We start from the raw sequence: 16,518 nt of genomic DNA on the forward strand, positions 1-16,518 counted from the left end.
TTTTTTAATTATTATTAATTTATGTTATTTGTGAAAGGGGCAGATCAGATAAGATTCTTCTTCTTTCTGCTCCTTTTCATTCATAAGTTAGGAACATTTGTATTTGTGTTGGTATTAAATTGTTTTGTTTTTTGAATGAAATAAAGAATAAAATGAAATGAAAATGAAATGTGGTGGCTCTCAGTGCCACGAAGACCTTAATGACATGTTCATGTCGTCTACAAAAGCTCTTGTCCTTTACAACTGATGTTTAGTTTTCTTTTGTTTTGGGTTTCCATCATTCCATGTCCTGTTTACTGTCATTTCAGCTGTTATAAGTGGATCACACACTGAAACATTCATCTCCTGCTCAACCGACAATTATCCAATAAAGTATCTCACCTGGACATTTAACCACAAAGAGATCATCCTGACCCAAAGGGGACATGAAGGGTTCTACATAACTACAGAGAGGTGGAAGCAGCATGTGATGACTGTATCAAGGACAGGAAGTCTCACTCTGAAGCATTTATCTTCAGACCAGACAGGAACATACAAATGTGAACTCAGGGATGAAGAGGAAACATACGTGAAATACACCTTTCTTCACATACCAAAAGGTAAAATGATTAAAAGTGGTCACACAGTGTTAGAGCCAGAATTAAAAGAGTTTAGATTTGGTCATGTCTCATGTTTAATTTGAATATTTAAAAGGAAAGAGTGCTGCCTGTTTGGTTCTGTTCATGTCCAAAGTTGAACTGATGGTATGAACATCTGCATGACATCAGTCTGCTGCAGCAGTAAGTTGTCGGTGACGTAGATCGTCAGAGCAACAGTCTTTGACCATGAGTCACACAACTGCATCCATTTCCTGCTATAGATGGAGACTTTTAATGTTCATGTGTGCTGTGATCTGTTGAGACTCGGGTTCAAATCACTGACATCAAAAACACTAAAACTGTCATTTTAATTCTTGTGTTTTTCTGTTGCAGACAGGACCGGAGTTATTGTAGGAGTGGTGATGGGTTTGCTGCTGCTGCTGGTGGTCTTGGTTTCTGGAGCCGTTGGTTACAAATACAGGAAAAGCGTGCAGGAATACAGGAAAAGGAGGAAAGAAAGGAAGAAGAGGAAAAAAATAGAAGGAGGTAAATATATTGTTTCATGATTTGTGTGTGTAAATACGAAGGATGCAGGATGTTGAATATTTGCTGACATCTGATATGCTGGTACTTTAAATGAAGTTTTTTTCAGACTGTTGACACCAGTACTGATAAATGCAGCTAAACTTCTGCTGCAATACTTGATACTGACATTAAATCTAACATAGTAGAATTGAGATGCTCTCACCATGTCAGCTGTATTTATTTTTAATCTTAAAGAGCACAAATAGTCTTCATTACCAGTAATTAATTCCAAGTTAGTGGGTTTCCTCTGATTCACACTGTCTTGCAGTAACTTGTTGAAAGTAATCATTTCAAAAACCTGGAGTCCATCTATGTTATTACAGATGATAACTTGCAGGTTCGTCTCTCAGTACTTTTGTCAAACAAAAAACATCTCATAATAGGTCCACAAGATCTTCCCAGAGGGGGGACTGTACTGTGCCGTTTAGGTCCAGCTCCTTCAGTCAATCCAGTTTTTCAGTCAGAGCCACTCAGTTTTGGAACATCGTACCAACTGATATAAGATACTGTGCTACCTACCACACCTTTACAAAAACACTCAAGACCTGGCTATTAACAAATCAAACATGTGACCACATGAAATCAGTTAATTGTATATTGTATTATTGTTTATACTATTATTTTGGATTGTGTTGTAAATATTGTGTTTTACATTTAATGCTTCTGTTTTAGGTGTAATATTTTATAACATCTTGCCAAAAGGACTACAGTTGCGAATTACCCAGTTGGCTAAAACTGGCGCATTTACAGTAATGTTGATTAATGTGTACTGTCCTTTTTTTAAATAAACTGAAACTGAAACTGAGGTAACGCCAAGTCTGGAAACACCAACTGGGAATTGTGTTGTGAAGCTCAATGTATTTCACATATCTGTAAAACCCAACATCTGTAACAGCTGTAAAAGGCTGGTTGTCCAGAGCAATCAGATGTTTGTTAGTGATGTCGTTAGGAGGTCGCGCTCATACTTTCTGAAGGGTTTTATGCCGTCCACTAGGGGACAGTATGAGCCTTACTATCCTGTAGAGGGAAGTAACAGGCTTCGTTGTTGTGTGTGGGTTCACATTCGTTCAGAGATGCACGAGGTGTTGGTTGGGAGCTCTCCACATTATTGTTGTAAGTTTACCATATATTGCTCATTGGTTTTATGAAAGTATATGGTATAGTTTCTGTTACTTTGTTTTGTTATTTTATTTTTATTTTTTTATTATTTTATTTTGGGATTTGCTTACTTAGATGTTATATAAACAATACAATGATTGAGTTATATTATAATATTATTTTAGCAAATTCCTATGTTATTTTCATGTGAGATTCAGCCTGCTTATGTTTATTGTTTATTATTTCTGCAGGGCTTCTTCATCTCTGTAAATAAACTAAATAATTGACATTGAGGAGTGCATTTCTTCATGAAGAAGCCATGGTTGTGGTTAGATGCTCTGTGCCTGGCTGCGCCTTCACGACTGTCGACGTTAAATAATTGACATTGAGGAGTGCATTTCTTCACTTTCCTGCCTTTGTTAAAGGAGCGATGTGTAAAATGAAGCCAGAATTAAATTCATACTCCAATAAAATGGGGGCAGTACAGCTGCACCAAGAGAGTTGATCTACCCTCACAAAAGAAATGAGGGAACGCTCGGTTCCTCCTCATCACTTCTGTTTCAACTCAACGCCAGATACGTGAATCAAACTCAAAATCTGAAAATAAAAGCACAGAATCTGTAAATAAGAAATTAAAATCTTTGACAAGGATACAATCATTTTTCTCAGTTAAACTTTTCTTTTCTCACCATCATTTCTAAAACCATCTCTGTGTCTGAACCGTCTTCCTCAGTTGCTCTTTTTGTTGAATCCGTGCCGTCAATCTATTGCGAGAAGACGGGACATCGTCAAGATCAATACATTTGGCATTGACTTAATCATACATATGCTTTTACTTGTGTGTGAATATACAGTATATATATGAAATGTCTGCTCATGTTCAGTGTTTTAACACCATGACACCAAACAGCAGTCAACACTTTTAACCCTTTAAACATTCAGACTGACTGGTTAAAGATTGAAGACACTTCTGATGTTAATTACAGGTCACATTTTAGTTTAATACGTCACAACAGTCATATTATTGTTCATTCTCTGGGTCAGTTTCATTAGTGTTTTTGTTTTTATTGTTATTATTGATTTTTTCAGAGGAGGTTCTGGTTCTGTTGGGCATGAAGGAGCAGGACTCAAAAGAAGGGGTTAAACAGAGACTGATCTCAGCTATGAAGGACCGCAGAGAAGTTCGGTGAGTCCCGATGTGATCAATAACACAATCAGTCTGTGTAGATTAACAGTTGAGTTCCTTTAATATTGTTTTTGTCGTCAAAATGAGAACTTTTACTGTCAGATGTGTTTGTTTATTCTGGGTCAGCTCAAGTCAACTCAACCAGAGGTTCATATTCCAAATACTTTGTAGTAAAAGCCCTAAAGTCATGTGAGGCTTTTCTTAGACAAGTTAGGCACTTAGGTGTGTGTGTGTGTGTGTGTGCGTGCGTGCGTGTGTGTGTGTGCGTGCGTGTGTGTGTGTGTGTGTGATTGTGTGTGTGTGTGTGTGTGTGTGTACGTGTGTATATGTGTGTGTGTGTGTGTATATGTGTGTGTACGTGTGTGTGTGTGTGTGTGTGTGTGTGTGTGTGTGTGTGTGTACGTGTGTCAAAGATAACCTTTAACTCAGCAAATAAACAGACCACGAAAAGGTTCAGCATTGTTGCACATCTATTTCACGTACACCTTCCAACCTGTTAATATATTGTAAAGTATAAGGGTTTATTAAATCGACATTGACGTCATGCAACAGCTCTCTCAGTCAACAGGTCGTTAGTTTAGAACTCATGAGTGACAAGTGTTGCACACTTGGACACAAAAAAATCGACATCCAGGCGTGCATGGGTTTTTATCAAGAACTATTTACTCTTTCTTTGTCTGAAAATACAGAAACACAAGCACATCAGCACCTTAACTGCAGGTAAACTCCCCGGGTATCTGACCGGGACCAGCGGGTATCAGACCAGCTGGTCTGATACCCGCTGGTATCAATTCAATTCAATTCAATTCAATTTTATTCATATAGCGTCTAATACAACAAAAGTTGTATCCAGACGCTTTTCAGAGACCCAGAACATTAAACCCCTGCCTTTAGGAGGGAAGAAACCTGGACCAGGACCAAGCTCACATCAGACAACCATTCTCAATATAGACACATCAAATATAGGGTTCCTCAGGGTTCTATTTTAGGGCCAGGGCCAGGGTGAGCGAAAAGGTTGCTGTAAGGAGAATGAGACTTGCAGGGCACTGCCAAAGACACACAGAACTGTCAGCCAGCAAGCTGGTGCTGTGGGAGCCAACACGCGGGCGCCGGTCAAGAGGACGTCCTACTGTACACCAACATATGTGGACATACTCAAGAAGGATGCAGGGGCCCAGAGTACCAGCGAACTGGAAAGATGTATGGAGAATCGGGATTACTGAAGACAACGATGGACGGCTCGTCTGAGGACGACCTAGAGAGAGCCATTACTCTTTATTATTTATACAACTGATCTGGTCAATTGCTCAAAGGTCTTCCAAAAAAATCATTTTTGCTGATGATACAAACCTTTTTATATCACATAATAACATTCATGAACTCCGAGACCTCCTTAACAATGAACTCTCTAAAGTGGACATTTGGTTTAAAGTAAATAAACTCTCTCTTAATATTAAGAAAACTAATTATATTTATTTTGTTTCAATAAAAAATGAATAAATATGTAAATTGTGGCCTTTCAGATTGTAATAAATGATGAAGCAATAAAGAGAGTAAACTCTACAAAGTTCCTTTGGGTCCTCATTGATGACTGTCTAAATTTTAAATGTCATATAGATCAACCTTGTGGAAAAAATAACTTAATATGTCAGTCTGTTTTTCAAACTGAGACACCTGCTTCCACGCTCTGCCCTTCTCATTTTTTATAAACCTTTGTTTGAACCACATTTAAATTACTGCTATATTATTTGGTGTAATACTTATCCCAGTCATCTAAAAAAATTAGAAGTTTAACAGAAAAAAATTATCCGTGCCATCTCCTGGACTGAATTTAATTCACCTACTCCCATCTGTTTGCCCACTATGGTATTCTTCGCCTCAATATAACTACTTCCATAATGCATGTACAATATATCAGGTGGTCTCAGGTTTGAATCCCAGATTAACTCAACTCATCCCAATCTCCGTTCCCCAGCACACCCACAATACAAGACATAAACACCTTATTATAGGGAAAAAACGTAACCTTGTGGGAACAAGTATGAGTGTTGTGTGTCGGGGACCACAGATTTGGAACGAGTTGAATGAGCCTTAAAAAGTTACAGTCCATCTCCATATTCAAACGCCAGTTAAAGAATGTACACTTCGGGATCACAAAATGTTTCATGTTAAGTGTTTGTAATGTGATATGTTGTATGTAAGTGGTAGTCTAGTATAAAGTGCATATTGTTTTGTTTAGTGTGTATTAAGTGCAAGTGTATGTATGTATTCCTGTCAACTGTATTTATGTTCATTTGCTCCTACCATAAGCTTTTGATAGCTTCTCCAGGAGACCAATTCACATGTGTGGGTGTGAATAAATCAATGAAAAAAAACAGAAACAGAAAATATCACTCCTGCTCCCTGTAATTATATCGTTTACTAACAGAGACTTGGAGCTTAACGATTGTATATTTAGTAGTCCGCATCAAATTTTTGGTCTCTTATTGGTACCAAATGGGCATTGGTTTTAATTTTAACAAGGTTAATAGGTTAATTAATAACAAGGTTATTTTGGTTAACGCCTATATAACGCCGCACCTGGTGAACTTTTGGAGGGCGGGGAACTGCAACCACTTCTATTTTGCTAGGCACCTGGTTAGAGTTGCCAATATCATGTAATCCTATAGTTTTAGAGTCGCCAATTACATAATGCAATCCTACAGTTTTGTTGGCAGGCGTTGGTCCTCGAGAAACAGCAGAGAAGTGTGTTAAATTGCAGCTCTGCATCCTGGCCTGGACCCTGCATTGTCAGCGGTAGTGTCTAATAAAACTGGCCAAATTACTAGAGACAAGAGCAGCACCAACCCGGGTGGGATGAATGCCGTCTCTTCTAATCAGACCGGGCTTTCCCCAGAACGTTTCCCAATTGTCAATAAAGGCCACGTGGTTTTCTGAACACCACCGATACAACCAGCGGCGGAGCGAGAGAATGTGACTAAACATGTCATCGCTGGTCAGATTGGGGAGGGGGCTAGAGAAACCTATGGAGTCCGACATGGTTTTGGCGTAGTTACACACTGATACAATATTCATTTTAGTGACTTCCGATTGGTAAAGACGGGAGTATTTAGCTCCAACATTGATGATAACTTTACCAAATTTACAATTACTCTTTGCCAGCAGCTTCAAATTTGCTTCAATGTCGCCCGCTCTGGCCCCTGGGATACACCTAACTATGGTCGCTGGGGTCGGCCTCACATGTCTGACTATGGAGTCTCCAATCACCAGGGTCGGCTTCTCAACGGGTGTGTCGCTGAGTGGGGAGAATCGGTTAGACACACTACGCTTCCTCCGACCGGGAGCTGCAGGGGAGCGGCTAGCAGCTGCTACAGGCCGGTCCACCGCTAACTTAGCTGGCTAGCTGACGAGTCTATCGGACTATGGTCAAATTGGTGGAACCGGACCTCTAACTGACTGAGCCTCGCCTCCAGCCCCGCAAATAAACTACATTTTAAGCACTTACCGTCTTCACTAAAGGAGGCAGAGGAATAGCTAAACATTTCATACAGAAGAGCGAGAGGAAGGGGAAGGGTTTACAGACAGAGAAGCCAGACCTCCTCCATGGTTGGAGACAGCAGCCCTGACCAAGAGACAGGAGGTGGACATGAGGAAGGTGAAATTTAGATTGTTTTCTGGTAAAATAGCACTATATCTGGTACATTACTGTCTTTATTTCAACACTCGCTCATTTTCTCTTCCGTAACTTTCACTGTCACCAATCACCGATACATTTTCTGTCCGTTAGCCTCCGTTAGCATCTTAGCATGGGCTCTCCGTCTCCCACCGTTTCACCTCTTTGCTGCTCGGTGTGTGAAATGTTTAGCTATTCCTCTGCCTCCTTTAGTGAAGACGGTAAGTGCTTAAAGTGTAGCTTATTTGCAGGGCTGGAGGCGAGGCTCAGTCAGTTAGAGGTCCGGTTCGGCCAACTAAACCATAGTCCGAGAGCCTCCGCAGCTAACCAGGCTAAGCTAGTGGCGGTCCGGCCCGTAGCAGCTGAGCGTTGCCGCTCCCCTGCAGCTCCCGGGCAGCCGGCCAGTCAGGACCGCTGGGTGACGGTTCGGAGGAAGCGTAGTCTTAAAGGGCTCACAGAACACCACCACCCGCTTCATGTGTCTAACCGTTTTTCCCCACTCAGCGACACACCCGTTGAGAAACCGACCCTGGTGATTGGAGACTCCATTGTGAGACATGTGAGGCCGACTCCAGAGACCATAGTTAGGTGCATCCCAGGGGCCAGAGCGGGCGACATAGAAGCACATTTGAAGCTGCTGGCAAAGGGTAATCGTAAATATGGTAAAGTTATCATCAATGTCGGAGCTAACGACTCCCGTCTTCGCCAGTCGGAAGTAACTAAAATGAATATTGTCTCAGTGTGTAACTACGCCAAAACCATATCGGACTCCGTAGGTTTTTCTGGTCCCCTCCCCAATCTGACCAGCGATGACATGTTTAGTCGCATGCTCTCGCTCCGCCGCTGGTTGTCTCAGTGGTGTTCAGAAAACGACGTGGACTTTATTGACAACTGGGAGACATTCTGGGGAAAGCCCGGTCTGATCAGAAGGGACGGCATTCATCCCACCCGGGATGGTGCAGCTCTTATGTCTAGAAATCTGGCCAATGTTATTAGACCCTCCCCCTGACAACGCAGGGTCCAGGCCAGGATGCAGAGCTGTAGTTTAACACACTTCTCTGCTGCTTCTCGAGGACCAACGCCTGCCAATAAAACTGTAGGATTGCATTATGTAATTAGCGACTCTAAAACTGTAGGATTACATGATATTGGCGACTCTGGCCAGGTGCCTAGCAAAATAGAAGTGGTTGCAGTTCCCCGCCCTCCAAAAGTTCACCAGGTGCAGCATTTTGGAGGCGTTAACCAAAATAACCTTGTAAAAATTAAAACCAATGTACATTTGGTACCAATTACAGACCGAAAAATTAGATGCGGATTACTAAATATACGATCATTAAGCTCTAAGTCTCTGTTAGTAAATGATATAATTACAGAGAGCAGGAGTGATATTTTCTGCTTAACAGAAACATGGTTACAGGAGGAAGAGTATGTTAGTTTGAATGAATCAACTCCGCCCGGCTACTTTAATCATCACATTCCTAGAAGCATGGGCCGAGGCGGAGGAGTCGCAGCAATTTATAACTCCGGTCTCCAAACAAAAATTGAACCTAAGTGCAATTATAATACATTTGAAAGCCTCATGCTTGGTCTGAAATTTCCGAGCTGGAAATCAGATAAGCCAGTTGTGTTAGTGGTAGTGTATCGGCCCCCTGCTGGTGCTTATCTAGAGTTTTTGTCTGAATTTTCAGATTTCCTTTCTGGATTATTGATTAGCACAGATAAATTCATCATAGTGGGTGATTTTAACATTCATATGGATGTTGAAAGCGATAATCTTAAATTAGCTTTCGATTCTCTTCTAGAATCAATGGGTATCTCACAAAAAGTGGATAAACCGACGCACTGTTTTAATCATACTCTCGATCTCGTTCTCACCTACGGTGTTGAAACTGATGGTCTGTTGGTGTCACCTGTAAACTCCCTTTTATCCGATCATTACTTAATAACGTTTGAATTTAATTTTGTTGATGTTGAAGTGCAAAGTAGGAGGTATTATTTTAGCAGATGTTTGTATGATGAAGTTATTGTTAAATTTAGGGAGGCCATTGCTTATCTTACGACAGTGCGAAATAGTGATGTAGTCGAGGCCAGTGACCTGGGTTCTACCTCTGCAGATGTTGATTTCCTTGCTAGTAACACCGCTGATTTGTTGCATTCAGCTTTAGATGAAGTTGCTCCTTTGAAAAGGAGGGTTTCTAGCCACAGGAGCTTAACTCCCTGGTATAATTCAGATATTCGCATGTTGAAACAAAACGTGCGTAAAATGGAAAGGAAGTGGTACTCTTGTAGGTCTGTAGACTCTCATCGTGAATGGAAAGATATTCTAATAGTATATAAAAAAGCCATTCGCAAAGCCAGAACAGCTTATTATTCAACGTTGATAGAGGATAACAAAAGTAACCCACGTTTTCTGTTCAGCACTGTAGCCAGGCTGACAAAGAGTCACAACTCTGTTGAGCCGTGCTTTCCTGCAGCTCTCAGTAGTGAGGACTTTATGAGCTTCTTTAACAGTAAAATCACGAGAATTAGAGAAGAAATCAACCAGCCGGTTGTGGGCGTTTCTTCAGCTTTAGCGACTTCCCTAGGCTCTGACTTGACTCTAGACTGTTTTGATCCTATAGACCTCCCTGAGCTGACTTCACTCGTTAATAGAGCTAAGTCAACCACATGTATGTTAGACCCCATCCCGACTCGACTATTCAAACATATTTTTTCTCTTATTGGTACGACAATACTGGACCAAATTAACCTATCCCTAAGTTTAGGATATGTACCACAGGTTTTCAAAGTCGCAGTAATTAAACCTTTACTTAAAAAACCTTCTCTTGACCCAGACATCTTAGCTAATTATAGACCAATTTCCAACCTTCCATTTGTGTCTAAAATTCTGGAAAAGGCAGTTTCAAGCCAGTTATGTGACTATTTGTATAGAAATGATCTGTTTGAAGTCTTTCAGTCAGGGTTCAGAATGCATCATAGCACAGAGACAGCACTGGTTCGAGTCACGAATGACCTCCTTATGGCCTCAGATAAGGGATTAGTGTCCATACTGGTTCTACTGGACCTCAGATAAGGGATTAGTGTCCATACTGGTTCTACTGGACCTCAGTGCTGCTTTTGACACTGTAGATCATGGCATTTTACTGCACAGGTTAGAGCATGTTGTTGGGATTAAAGGGACAGCTCTATGTTGGTTTAAATCATATCTATCTGACAGGTTCCAGTTTGTTCATGTACATGAGGTTTCTTCAGAACAGTCAAGGGTCTGTTATGGTGTTCCGCAGGGTTCAGTGCTAGGGCCAATCTTGTTTAGTTTATACATGCAGCCGTTGGGAAGTATAATCCAGAATCACGGCATACACTTTCATTGTTATGCTGATGATACGCAGCTCTACTTAAAATTACAAAATTAAGTTGATCAAGGAGAAAATCCCTCCCCTTTTGTGTGGAACCCCTGCTGTCGCTGAGCCTGTCTCCAGCTTGTGGTCCTCATTTAGATCTGTGACTCTTGCTGATATCTCAGCACTGGTGACCAAGATGAAAGTCTCCTCTTGCTCATCGGATGTCCTTCCGTGTAGGCTTTTTGTGAAAGTGTTTGATGTAATTGGCCCCTGGGTTACCAAAATGGTTAACCTCTCTCTGTCCTCCGGAGTGTTTCCCAATGCTTTTAAGCATGCTATAGTGGAGCCTTTACTCAAAAAGACAGGCTTAGACCCGACTGTCCTCAGTAATTTCAGGCCGATCTCTAAGCTACCTATCTTGTCCAAGATCCTAGAGAAGGTGGTCTCTGAGCAGCTGTCATTATTCCTGGATCAAAACAACATCCATGAGACATTTCAGTCTGGTTTCCGCAAACATCACTCTACGGAGACAGCCTTGCTGAAAGTGTCCAGTGACATTATGATGTCTGCTGATTCGGGAAAATGCACTGTTCTAGTTCTCTTAGACCTGTCCTCAGCCTTTGACACCGTCGACCACCAAATCCTGTTGAGAAGGCTGAGGGATGAAGTAGGACTGTCAGGTTCAGTTCTACAGTGGTTCTCGTCATACCTTTCTGGGCGTAGCTTTAGTGTTACAGCTAACCAAATAAGGTCTGGGTCAGCAGATCTTTTGTGTGGAGTCCCCCAAGGTTCTATTTTGGGTCCTTTATTATTTTTGTTGTATTTGATCCCCTTGGGAAAAATCATCCAGAAATTCCCTGATGTCTCCTACCACATGTTTGCGGATGATATTCAGCTGTACTGCTCTTTTAAGCCTACTGAGCTCCACAGGCTAAATTCCCTAGTTCATTGCTTGGTGGAGATAAAACAATGGCTAAGTGTGAACACCTTGCAGCTAAACGTAGACAAAACTGAAACCCTGGTTATTGCCCCTGATGCCTCCATTCCTGGGATTAACCAGTATTTGGGTGACTTGGGCCAGTCTGTTAAACCGAGCCTAAGAAACCTGGGTGTTGTGTTTGACAAAGACATGTCATTAGTGCAACACTGCAAACAGCTGACAAGGAACTGCTTCTTTCATCTGAGGAATATTTCGAAACTCAGGAAAATGTTGTCGCAAAAGGATTTGGAGCTGGTCATTCACGCATTTGTGTCCTCGCGTTTGGACTATTGTAACAGTTTGTTCTCTTGTCTAAACAAGAAGGAACTGTCTCGCCTGCAGCTAGTGCAGAATTCCGCAGCAAGAATTCTGGCCCGCGCTAATAGGAGGTCACACATAACCCCTATTCTCAAAGATCTTCATTGGCTGCCAGTTTCCTCTAGGGTCAATTTTAAAATTCTGGTTTTAACTTTCAGAGCTTTGCATGGTCAGGCTCCACCTTACATCAGCGATCTGATCCAGCCCTACACCCCAGCTCGGGCTCTGAGGTCTGTGGATCAGAATCTGCTGATGGTTCCTCGTACTCGCTTCCGGACCAGAGGAGACCGATCCTTCCAGGCCGTTGCTCCCAGGCTTTGGAACGATCTTCCACTCACTCTGCGTTCCATGGAGTCTGTTGATTCCTTCAAAAGGCAACTAAAGACCTTTTTATTTGTGCAGGCTTTTGCCTAATTGTCTTGGGGCTGTTATGATTGTAAATGTGTTGTCTTGGCCTTTTAATCTTAAATTTGTATGTATCCCTTAACTGTGTTTTTATTTTAACTGTGAAGCGCTCTGTGACCATGGTCTGTGAAGGGCGCTGTACAAATAAAGTTTACTTACTTACTTACTTACTTACTTGTCTATGAAGCCGGATGAAACAGAACCGTTAGTTAAACTTCAGGCATGTCTTAGGGACATCAAGGACTGGATGTCCAGAAATGTCTTGCTTCTAAATTCAGATAAAACAGAGGTTATCATTCTTGGTCCAGAGCATCTTAGGAAGGGATTAGATGGTGTTGCGATGGCTTCCAGTGCAACTGTGAGAAACCTTGGTGTTATTTTCGATCAGGATTTGTCGTTTAAACCATATGTCAATCAGGTTTGTAAAATAGCCTTTTTCCATCTCCGTAATATTGCAAAGATTAGGAAAATCCTCTCGCAGAGTGATGCAGAAAAACTAGTTCATGCGTTTGTATCTTGTAGACTAGATTACTGTAATGTGTTGTTAGCAGGATGTCCAAGTAATTTGCTGAATAGGCTCCAGCTGATCCAAAATGCAGCAGCACGAGTGCTGACAGGAATCAGCAGGAGAGACCACGTCTCTCCAGTGTTAGCGTCGCTCCATTGGTTACCCGTAAAATTCAGAATCCAATTTAAAATTGTATTACTTGCGTATAAAGCCCAAAACGGCTTAGCTCTGCATTATTTGCAAGACCTGATAGTGCCTTATGTTCCTGTCAGAGCTCTCCGTTCTCAGAGTGCAGGTTTACTCGTAGTTCCTAGAGTATCTAAATGTAGATTTGGAGGGCGGGCGTTCTGCTATCAGGCACCACTACTATGGAACCAACTTCCAATCTGGGTTAAGGAGGCTGACACCACCTCCACCTTTAAAACTAAACTTAAAACCTTTCTGTTTAGTAAAGCTTATAGTTAGTGTTTAGTAAACCTCTAGCTGGTGTTGGTAAATCTCTAGGTAGTGTAAACTTTAGTGTGTCAGAGTCGCTCCTGTAGTTTCTTGTGCTGGCCCCCCCTTCTCCTCCCTTTTCTCTCTTTTGTCCATGTTGCAGCATCCTTTGCCGGACACCGGAACCTGCAGGTGGTCGTGGGTGGCTTGTAGCTTGCATTACGGAGCACAAGTCTTTCCCTGACCCCTTCCCTTCAACCCTTCCCCGACCCTGCACCCCAACCTGGGACTTGCTGATTGGGCCGGAGCTTCGGGAGCTGCGTGCTGGCCTGCGGTCCCCACCCCTGGTCATCCCGTTGCTGCTTCCACCTGCCTGCTGTGCTGTTGCCGTCCCTGACCCACCAGTCTGGCCCTCGGCAGGAGGGTCCCCCCTTATGAGCCTGGTCCTGCTCAAGGTTTCTTCCCTCCTAAAGGGGAGTTTTTCCTTACCACTGTTTGGCTTAAGGTTTTTCTCCCACTAGGGGAGTCTTTACCTGCCATTGTTTATGTAATAACTGCTCGGGGGTCATGTTCTGGGTATGGGTCTCTGGAAAGCGTCTAGAGACAACTCTGTTGTATTAGACGCTATATAAATAAAATTGAATTGAATTGAATAGAAGAGGAGGTGGGGATGATGAAGGGGAAGAAGAGGAGGTGGAGTTGAAGAAGGTGAAGAAGGTTAGGCTCTCTTTGGGGGTGACAAGGATTGATAGCATGAAGAAGCACCAGACCATTTCTGGAGGGGGGAACGGGAGTTCAGCTAACCTGAAGATCGTTCAACCATGTCCCTCGGGGACTCCAGGGAGTTCTAACCTGGAGAAGGTTCAACCATGTCCCTCGGAGACTCCAGGGAGTTCTAACCTGGAGAAGGTTCAACCATGTCCCTCGGGGACTCCAGGGAGTTCTAACCTGGAGAAGGTTCAACCATGTCCCTCGGGGACTCCAGGGAGTTCCCCTAAAGCATCAGTTATAATAATAATAATAATAATAATTCATTTTATTTAACGGCGCCTTTCATGTCACCCAAGGTCACCTTACAGAATAAAAATAAAACAATACAATAAAGGAAATACAATAATAATTAAAGCTGCAAGCAGCAATGAACGGGCCCTCGAACTCACGGCCACCGCCCCCCATAAGCATATCAGAAATGACACCACCCACGACTTCCTATGTCAAACCATTCCAAAGTTATAGCAGAAAATCGGGACAACCAATCAGAAGAAGGGGCGGGGCTAATTAAGGCCAACGAAGCTTGAGGACTCATTACAGAGTCCCATGACACCACCCACGACTCTCTATGTCAAACCATTCAAAAGTTATGGCAGAGAAAAGTATTCTAGGGGGCGCTGTTGAGCCGTTAGGCCACGCCCATTAATGCAAGCCATGAAATATCAAATTTATCGCCAGGCCTGGCTTGCATGCAAAATTTGGTGACTTTTGGAGAACTATCAAATATGGACCAATCAGATGAAGGGGGGGCGCACCTTTTGGGGTCTAGCGTCGCCACGGTACCACTTTTTTTTTTTTTTTTTTTTTTTTTTTAAATATTTTTATCCCGGTTTTTTCCCCATTTTATCACCCAGTGCTCCTACCTAACAGTCCTGTGCATTGCCATCCTCCACCAACCCCGGGAGGGCCCTGCACTGAGCTCAGGTCTCCTCCTTAACCTGAGGAGTGAGCAGGCCGCATCTTTTCACCAGACAGGGTGGGGTTTCTCCGGCCGAACGTAGCGCGTGGAAGGATCACGTTATTCCGGCCGGATCCTCCCCACCCCATCTGGCGCCCCGGTTGGCCAGAGGGGGCATGTATAGCCCAGGACTGTTGCATGTTTTTGTGAGGGTAGCTCCCATTAGCTACCCAGGGGAACACGGGGAGAACATGCAAACTCCACACAGAAAGATCCTTTCACCAACCCCACCCAGGGTGTGGGCACTGAAGTCATGGGGGAACTAACACGCACTTCAGCGCCCACAGCATCCCCGGCGGGAATCGAACCCAGGACCTTCTTGCTGTGAGACGGCTGCACTACCTGCTGCGCCACCGTGCCCCAACGGTACCACTTTTGAAAGAGAAAAGTAATGCGCGTAGTTGCAGGATGAAGACGCACATTTTGATGTATAACACACTTGGGGACACGTTACGGTTCGGGCTGAATTAACTGCCGAAGGAATGGCATAAATTTCACCAAAATTACACGATTAATTCAAAATGGCCGACATCCTGTTCGGTTTCGGGCATGACCCCAGGAGACTTTTGTTTAAGTTGCGCCATGATACAGGTGTGTACCGATTTTCATGCATGTACGTCTAACAGTATTGTGGGGCTTGAGGCACAAAGTTTTCAAGGGGGCGCTGTTGAGCCATTTTGCCACGCCCATTAATGCAAACCATTAAATACCAAATTATTCGCCAGGCCTGGCTAGGGTGCAAAATTTGGTGCCTTTTGGGGAACTATCAAATATGGACCAATCAGATGAAGGGGGGGTGCGCTTGTTGGCGTCTAGCGTCGCCACGGTAACACTTTTGAAAGAGAAAAGTAATGCGTGTAGTCGCAGGATGGAGACGCACATTTTGATGTATAACACATCTGGGTTCACGATACGGTTCGGGCCGTATTAATTGCCGAAGGAATCGCATAAATTGCGCCAAAATTACACAATTAATTCAAAATGGCCGACTTCCTGTTCGGTTTCGGCCATGGCTCCAAGAGACTTTTCTTTAAGTTGTGCCATGATACAGGTGTGTAGCGATTTTCGTGCATGTACGTCAAACCGTATTGTGGGGCTTGAGGCACAAAGTTTTCCGGGGGGCGCTGTTGAGCCATTTTGCCACGCCCATTAATCCAAACCATGAAATATCAAATTTATCACCAGGCCTGGCTTGCATGCCAAATTTGGTGCCTTTTGGGGAACTATCAAATATGGACCAATCAGATGAAGGGGGGTGCGCTTGTTGGCGTCTAGCGTCGCCACGGTAACACTTTTGAAAGAGAAAAGTAATGCGTGTAGTCGCAGGATTGAGACGCACATTTTTATGTATAACATATCTGGGTTCACGATACGGTTCGGGCCGTATTAATTCTCGAAGGAATGGCATATATTGCTCCAAAATTACGCGATTAATTCAGAATGTTCAAAATGGCCGACTTCCTGTTCGGTTTCGGCCATGGCGCCAAGAGACTTTTCTTTAAGTAGTGAGATGATACAGGTGTGTACCGATTTTCGTTCATGTACGTCAAACCATATTATGGGGCTTGAGGCGCAAAGTTTTTTCTGTCTGAACCAATCAGATGAAGGGTGGGCACGCTTTTTGGCGTCTAGCGTCGCCACGGTAACACTTTTGAAAGAGAAAAGTAATGCGTGGTGTCGGAG

The 16,518-nt window shown here is 43.1% G+C and overlaps 1 protein-coding gene across 2 annotated transcripts in view; it reads left to right on the plus strand.

Annotated features, from left to right (window-relative positions):
• Positions 1-16,518, plus strand: part of LOC133462724 (NACHT, LRR and PYD domains-containing protein 3-like) — a 228,676-nt gene that overhangs the window by 113,556 nt on the left and 98,602 nt on the right. For both annotated transcript variants that reach the window (XM_061744121.1, XM_061744120.1), the window contains exons 4-6: positions 309-599; positions 972-1,124; positions 3,351-3,447. In XM_061744121.1, the coding sequence (XP_061600105.1) occupies positions 309-599; positions 972-1,124; positions 3,351-3,447 (541 nt within the window). The remainder of the gene's footprint in view (positions 1-308; positions 600-971; positions 1,125-3,350; positions 3,448-16,518) is intronic.

The sequence above is a fragment of the Cololabis saira genome, chromosome 16 (genome assembly GCF_033807715.1).
Source record: "Cololabis saira isolate AMF1-May2022 chromosome 16, fColSai1.1, whole genome shotgun sequence".
Lineage (NCBI taxonomy): Eukaryota > Metazoa > Chordata > Actinopteri > Beloniformes > Belonidae > Cololabis > Cololabis saira.